The 8848-nt window shown below is 26.1% G+C and overlaps 1 protein-coding gene across 1 annotated transcript in view; it reads right to left on the bottom strand.

Annotated features, from left to right (window-relative positions):
• The window catches only part of LOC112596591 (transformer-2 protein homolog beta-like), a 5927-nt gene extending 2914 nt beyond the window's left edge, over positions 1-3013 (bottom strand). Inside the window, exons 1-4 of the mRNA XM_025342351.1 lie at positions 2925-3013; positions 1309-1470; positions 966-1173; positions 549-733 (exon numbers count right to left, since the gene is read on the bottom strand). Coding sequence (XP_025198136.1) covers positions 549-733; positions 966-980 — 200 coding nt within the window. The 5' untranslated portion in view covers positions 981-1173; positions 1309-1470; positions 2925-3013. The remainder of the gene's footprint in view (positions 1-548; positions 734-965; positions 1174-1308; positions 1471-2924) is intronic.
• Positions 3014-8848: the final 5835 nt, after the last annotated feature.

Raw genomic sequence — 8848 nt, 5'->3', positions numbered from 1 at the left:
ATAAAACCAAAACCTCGAGACTTTCCAGTCTGGAATAGACAAATTACAAAAACTGTATCAAGCTTAAAAATGTTGAACTGCTTACTTTAGGATGCAAAATAATAACGATTTTATCAATGGAACCATATTTTTCAAATATTTTGTAGAGGTGACTTTCTTTAGTGTAAGGATCTAGACCAAATATACCCAGACATTTTCTATTAGTCTTGTCCTAAAATAAAACAATAAGTAATTTTTATTTGAGAAAAAGCGTCGAAAATAGTTTTTTAATAACTTGATAGATGATAAAACGTTTACTACTTACATTGGATCTGTCTTGAGAGCGGCTGTGATTACTGCTTTGGCTATAGCTAGAATACGAAAGTGAACTGGAGCACGAATACGAACGGTTGTGATCACTAGAACGCGGAAGTGATCTGTAGCGCGAATACGCCGTACTGCGGCGATTACTGCGTCGGCGATCAATAGAATACGAACGTGACCTGGAGCGCGAATACGCTGTATTGTAGCGATTACTGCGTCGGCGATCGCTAAAATACGAACGTGACCTGGAACGCAAATGCGACGAACGATTCCTGTAACTGTTGCTTCCGTGGGTGAGCAATGGATACAACGGTATAGGACGTGTATTAAGGTTATCGGTTAATGAATGACCACAAAAGTTACATATTTGCGGGCTGCTATGGTTTTGACTGGAATAGATTGAATGGGATCCAGGATTCACAAATGTTTTCTAAAAATACAATAAAATCAATGGGTAAATAAAGGTATACATGGGTTTTTCAAAGCAAAATGGAGCGGAAGGCTCCGTATGATAATAACAAGTGCAAACAATTGATAATAATTAAAACAATTAAGCGTGACATGAATTAAATTATTTTCAAGACAAAATTCATCCTGAAATCACGAACGGGGCAAGAAAATGGCGCCCACCAAGTGCGTGGCACAACTTCGAAGAAACTAACCTCGTAGATATCCATTGTCGAAGTTCTTCAATTCACGTATCGCCCGTCCACCAGCGCGCAATATGCCAAAAATTCTCGAATAGAGGTAAGAATATCGGTGATGCCGTGGAAAATCGTCAACGTCAACTGCGAAATCGTCGAATGCTATGGCCGTGATGCAGAGGAGTATGAAAACAACAAATAGTAGAATGTAGTCGTGTGAGAGACGCTGATGCAGAAAAAAGAGAATAAGTCAGTTGGTAAGATTAGCAGAAACGTAAGTGCCAAACCACTGTCTCGGCGTCTTAACATCAGTGCAGCCAACATGTATGTTGTGTATAATATAATTTTCCAAGGATCTTACCATCGATATTCAAGCAATGGCGTTATCTGGTTATTTATTATTTTGTTCACTCTCCCAAAAATGTCTTTGTAATCTTCGTATACCCCCGTTTGCTTTTAGTAAGAGTGTGCCGGAGAGATCATTTTTCACGAATAATTTATCATCATCTCACCAAACAAAAATCTGAAAAATAACACTTCTCATAACATATACCTATTATTATTGCTATTTTTTAAGACGAAAAAACCACCCGTCACCCCACGCGACCAATACGCGCCATACCATGTCTGGTACAGGGGCGGGTCCAAGAGAAGCGAAGAGGGCGCACATCCCCCAAATTAAATAAAAAAAGATATTATTGGGCCAAGCTTTTTTTTATCCGATGACTCTTTTTTTTCTTTATGTGCCCCACCTCCTCTTGGAAAATTTCTGGATCCACCTTTGGTCTGTTAATCATAGGTTATTAAACTAAACCGGTCACACAACAGCCGTGACTTAAACGTATATCGATACAACACGATACGTGATACGTATGTTTTCGCCGTTTGAGATAGCGCCAATTATTTTTTATCGTTATTATAACCACAGTTGAGAAACAGACACTTGCTTAGGTCTGTTTTCGTTTCGCTGTCTACAGTTTATCATTGATTATAAAAATGCTATGATAAAAACCGAACAGTTAGCGCCACAAGTACACTAAATATTATTGATCACAGTTATTTTATAATTATACAATTTATCAAATAAATGGCTCAATTTCCTCCATTATTTTCTACGCATAATAATTGAAATCATTGTAGACATCTTCCATCGGTTATTTACATTATTTGACTAACAGTTATGTTATTAGTATTTATTAAACAACACAAGCAACTACGATTTTGTTTTTTAAATCTGCAAGACTGACTGATAGATATTTGTAAACTATCGTTTTTAAATTTCCCATAAAAAAATAAATATCTAGTGAAGTAATATCTGGTGATCTTGTTGGTCATTGAATGGGTCTTATTAATAACACATATAAAACAAAAATTCGTAAAAACATTCAAAAGTTAACCAACAATAAATAATTATAAATGATTTATATGGAGTTCAAAATAGGTGTTGCTATTAAAAAAATATATATTTTTATTGCGCATGCGCATACCAAAATGATAATTTTGAAATTTGTTTATAAATGTGTATTTATATACCACTAGCTTGTAAAAAACTCAATTCATTCCAATTTAATCCAGCCAAGAAATTCAATGTTCCCTTAATTGATGAATACACGGTATTAACTACAATTTATATAATATAATAACAATCAGTTTAGAATAGAAAAATTTTATTTGATAATTAATTATTTTAATAATTTACGTTGTTGAAAATATTCGCAAATTTGTTCTTTCCAAACATTGATTGACACAAAAGATAAAATATATCACGATTTAATAATGTTTACACTTTAACTTTGGATTAGTTTAAGATTTTACATAAATATTCATGTTTATTACTTTTATTTCACTTTGATTACATTTTAATCTTTTAAAACAATACTGTTTGTCTTGTCAAACAATAAAATCAATCCTTGCAACCATAATAATTATGTAGGTATTTGTTTAGAGCACTTGTTAATAATATTGTTTATTACTTACCTTTTGTATTAAGTATTTATAGAGTACAAGTTGAATAAGCATGTTGTACAATCAATATCAATTGAACATGTTCAAACAAAATGATGATATTTGAGATGAAGACATTCTTATGGTATTTGAAAAATCTGAAATCAATTAAAGTTCTACATGAATTTCATATAATATAGATGTGAAAGAATTTATGTGGATATCTTACGTTTTTCAGATATTTTTTTTATTCTTTTCTTAGAAAATAAAAACATTTTCCTTGTTAAGATAAATGCTCTATAAACAACATTTCTATAACATTTATTGTTTTACTTTGATCAGTATGTAAAATAATTAATAGTTATATTGTGCCTATATGTATAGTTAACTTATAGAATCTATAGGCCATAGTACTTATGTGTTTGTCATTTATATGATGGTTATAAATTTTCTTGTTACATAATCACTTTTATGTGGAAGTTGATTCACTAAAAAAAACACAAGCTTTGTGGTGAATTTACACTACATAAACCTTATTTGGTATATTATGTATATTTTTCAATACTAAGACTAAGTTAGTATTCAATAATTTTTTATAGTTTATACTTGTTTAAATTAATTGTGATAAATGTGTCTAGTAGTTAATATAGTAAGTATTGATTTATTTGATTTGTGTTAAATTTTGATAACTATTTAGAATACATACAAATGGAAATAAATGATAAATTATAACAATAATGATCAATAATATAACGTCTCTAACTTTAAGAATCAGATGATAAAACAGAAATGAGTAGTTATGAAAATAAATGCGTCAAACAAAATTGAATAATACGTTTGAATAAATAATTGTATGTTCATTTTAAATCTTAGAAATATTTGTCTACTTAATACATTTTATAATAATAGTTATAATTGTAAGGTTTTTTTTTAAAATTTGAATTGAATTTTTAATTTTGAAAAATTTAGAAGTAAATTAAGAAATGAAAATACTAATAAATGATTTTTACATATATAATTAATTGTCCTTTTTTTATTCTAGAATGATTAGATTTAATTTGTTTCTGATCTGTATTATTTAAATTTATAAACTGTTTCAAAGTATTTTTGTATTTATCCTAATACTGCTGATTACTATCTTTGATATTACTAATTGAAATCATCAAATAATATTCAGAACATTTCATAATTAGTAGTTTATGCTGACTTTTCACTATACATCTATGCCTAATACGTTATACCTAGTATACCTACACACATAGCTTAACAAATTTTTACATTCATAATTTGATATAAGTTTTTATTCTTAAATTTGATTTGCCAGTTAGTATCACCTCGACAGATTTTTATTTTTAGATGACTAACATACCAAATTCAAAATAATAAAAATATAATAGAGTTATTAAGTAATCAGATGTATAATTCTTGTTAAAATTTAAGTACTCTAAGTTAACACAAGACAACTATTTGAAATCTGGTTAAAATTTATATTATATAAACAAAATAAATGAAATAAAATGTTCTTCTGTTACATAATAAATAAAAAATTAACTAAACAATTTATGTTATAAACAATTATATTTTAAATAATACTAAAAAAAAAAAACATCAAAACATTGTATTAAAAAAATTCACTGATAAGTAATATTCATAACAAAAGCCTTTTTATTTATCTTATTAATCATTATTTGTAAATAAAGATAAATTACTTAAATTAAAAATTTTAAACATAAATGTAGGATAAATGCATTAGACTAAAAATATGGATTAATATAACTAATATTGGAAGATTTGAGAATTTAATAATGTTCTTTATACCTACAACAGTTAATATTTTATTGAAGATATTATTTTGATCAGAATTCACAACTTTTATGTACAGGAACACTTTCTAGATTCACATTTAATGTAATATTAACTCCTTTAGCAGTGACAAGGCTTGAGTCTTTAGGTTGGAGAGTCAAAAGTATATGATCAAAAACTCAAAACAAAATTAAATATACTTGAAATGTAACTACTTTTTCAAACTAATAATACAAAAATGAATTAGATAGAAAAATATAAGCAAAAAAAAAAAATATAGTACCTACACTCATATATATGAGTGTATACACACATAAAGTTAATGAGTCATGTCAGAAAATAATATTTTATATTTTATACATCAAATAAGTGTTATTACAACACACCTATCTATGTCATACTTTGTGACATACAATAAAAAAATAATAATAATATTAGTGTAATACTTAATTTTAATTAGTAGGTAATATAAAATATTTTTAATCATTATAGAAGTTATATCAAAATTATTATCAAATACCTATCAGTTTTTGTTAACCGCGTCAAAAATGTTCGTATTTTTAGTGTCATATAAATCATTTAATACATTTGAACTTATTTGGAGACACACCAGTTGAAAAATACAGCATTAAATCAATCTTTCCGTTTCTTGTCTTCGAAAACAAGACAATAATTGTTGAGTCAGTAGTAACACTAGTAACAGTAGTAACTAGATGTGTAATCGCCGCTCAACAGTATTTTATCACAACCAAACGATAACATGAGACGTGACGACGGAAAACATGATAAAACAAAAATATCAACGGCGAGATGTGTTCCACAAGGCAACAATAATCCGCACTAATTTTCAAATTCTCCAAGCATACTGTGCCCAGAAAACCATAAGGTCCTCTCAGATTTATATTTATACTGTATTTGGTTATTTACTGGAATAACCCGCTATGTCACACACCGATTACTCAGGTGTGCGGCCCGCTACTAGTCTATTTGTCTATTCTAAGAATTGAGAATATTATAAGCTATTATGGTACAAACTATAAGTATATAACAAAAATAAAAATACATTTTGACCAACATTAAAACATGATAATATTTAAATAGCCTCACAACAGGCTAGTAATTTCTGTAATAATTGAAGCCTTAATTATAATTAAAAAAATATAACAATAATAATATTTTAAAATTTAATACTATGACGTTTAAATTTGTAAACTAAATACTTAATAAATGTATTATAAAAATTGTATTGCCGTATTACAATTAATAGACAACGTTCCTTTACCACTGTTCGGTGTCCTTTAGATGAATATAGTTTAATTTTTTAAAGTTCAGCCTAACATATTTCCGTTGAGAATACACTTGAATGCATATTCTCATTGATTGCTGAATGAATCAAAAGTTTTTAAGCTCATAAACTTATCGATTCAAGGTTATTTCGAATAACACCAATTGTTACAATAGTTTTGATTTCATCATAACTTTTAAATTTTTCGATTTTCGGTTTTCTTGATAATTCAAGTCATTTACGTTGGATTCAAGTTTTTGTCGATTGTTTGCCATTCGATGCATTGTACTGTACTATTAGTTATTCGCATATTTCTATTTGTTCTATCCTTATATTTTTCTGTATTAATTTGTTTATTTTTGTAAAGTCAAATATCTTATTAAATATTAATTCATAATCAAAATTTGAATGAACTTTTTTACTGAATTTTCATTCAGCACGTAGGCCAACGTTAAAGCATTTTTCAGTAATCCACGACGAACAATTTATTAAACAATCTACTAAAGTTGTTTTGGGATATATTGATAAAATAATAATCTGACGGTTTGTTTAAATTTTATATAGATACAGGAGAGTTATATGAGCAAATAGGTGATAGGTAGGTACTTATGATAAATATCTACATTTTCAAATTGTTGTTTAATCTATGAACCAATTTCAGAAGTTCCATCATAAGATGATTCTAATTCTACGTATCTCAAAGTGATTAAATCCCAATCTGAATTTGAGGTTTTTACATCCCATTAGAATTGTAAGTAAAAATAGTTTAAATATCTTTATAATTATGGTAAGTAGTATTCGCTAAAAGTGTCCAAAAGTATTGGGCATACATTTTTACAAAAATAAACAATCCTTGGAAAATTCTTATGTAGTTTGTTTTATTTTTGTTATTTTGAGTACCTATCTAAATCATATTTTTTTTCTGAGAAAAGTCTGATGAATTTATTGTTTATTCCTTTTTTTTCTTCAAACGAAATTTTATAATTTAGAATCTATTTCTAATACATTTTATGGTCCTTTCCATTTTGGAACTAACAGTTATTGTCCACTTATTTTTAATTAGTCAAATTCGCCATATTGCGAATATTTATAGTATCAGTAACTTTTGTATTGTGTTCAAAATAAAATAACTCTTGTGTAAATATTAATTGAACATTATAATTTTTTTATAAAATCCTGTGTTTAACTTCTAAATTTTAAAAGCAAATAGCTTATAAATATATTTACTACTATAATAGAATAATTTAATATGGCATCTGTACCAGTTACTTGAATATTTCACGACTTGATTTTTTTACGCGTAGATTTGAATAAATTGAATTATAATAATTTTAGCTCAACTGTCAAAAATAATGGTTTCATATTTTCATACTAAAAATATAAATTAATGATATACATATTTTATACGTGGCCACATATTATGATTTGTACATCAGTATATGTATAATACTTATTTTATGATTTCTATAGAATTATTGAAATAAGTATAATCATTACTTTTAAATCTATTTTTTTAAATATAATTTATACCAACGTATACTTAAGGGTTATAGAATCTTTTAAAACAGTGGTCATTAACTGTAATCATTATTGTCATTTGTTAGCCATTAAAACGGTGGGACATTAAAAACTATTCATTCTAACAAATCGCTGTTTAGTATAATTACACGTAGTAGACATAAACATTTTATGGTTAAATCGACAAATAAGTCTATATGAAAATGAAATAAAACTTTAAAGTGTTTAAAAAAAAAAAATAAATAAATAAGTAAATAATATTATAGGTAGCTTATAATACTAATATACTAAAACAATATAACGTATTTATTTTGTTATTAATAATAAGATAATCATTTATTATTATTGTCATTTAATTAGTAGGTACATGTTGGTCATAATTATTATTTTTGAATGAAACAGAAATGGTCTTATATGATCAATGATCTTGTAATACAAATTTAATACATTTTTATTTTTGAATTGGGCAAAACTAACCATGTATTACTATTTCCTGCTAATTTATGCAAGAAAAATGACAATAGTCTGAGGAGGTTTTATATATAAATGCAAAGGTAAAAAAGTTAATGAAAATAATTAACTTTAGTTAAACGATCAGAATATTGTTAAGTTAGAAGTCGATTGTTAACAAAATATTATACATTTAACTTGCTAAGTTTAGTTTAAATGTACTTTAATATGAAAAAATATATTTAACTAACTTTGTTTAAATAAAGTGTATCTAATATTTTAATAAATTAGTACGTGATTTACATAATAAATTATTGTGTTCTTTATAATTTGTAAAATTATAAATAACAATTTTATTGAACTTTTATTATAATATATATTGCAGCTTATATACCTATATTAATTTATAATATTTAAACAATGAAATTTAAAATTTAATATTTTTATAAAAAAATTGAATTAAAATTTTGGAATCTCTTAATTTAAAAAATAATCATATAATACCTATTTATAATAAAAATAACATAATAGGTACACTATAATATATTATATTATAATTGAATTGCACCATTTTCACCTATATATAAAACTGTATAATCGTTTAAATCAGTAAAATAAATATCAACTCTTTGGTAAATATTTTAATTTAATTTATATAATTATGTCCACAAATTTGACTGAAGCTATAGTATTTGATTATCTTTATTTAAAAATTTGTGTACAAAAATTAATGCACAAAATCACGAAAACCAAAAATTTCAAAAACATATTTAAATTTGATTAGATGGATTATTTTTAAATCAACTAATAACAACTGGGTTATTTCAATTGTAAATTAAACTAATTACATTTTTAAGTTGATTAGAAAATAAACTAACTCATTAAGTTCAAAAGTTTAAAA

The sequence above is a fragment of the Melanaphis sacchari genome, unplaced genomic scaffold, assembly GCF_002803265.2.
Source record: "Melanaphis sacchari strain LSU unplaced genomic scaffold, SCAv2.0 Contig32_pilon_pilon, whole genome shotgun sequence".
Taxonomy (NCBI): Eukaryota; Metazoa; Arthropoda; class Insecta; order Hemiptera; family Aphididae; genus Melanaphis; species Melanaphis sacchari.
Note: the sequence above shows the minus strand (reverse complement) of the source record. Positions and strands in the feature narration are given on the sequence as shown.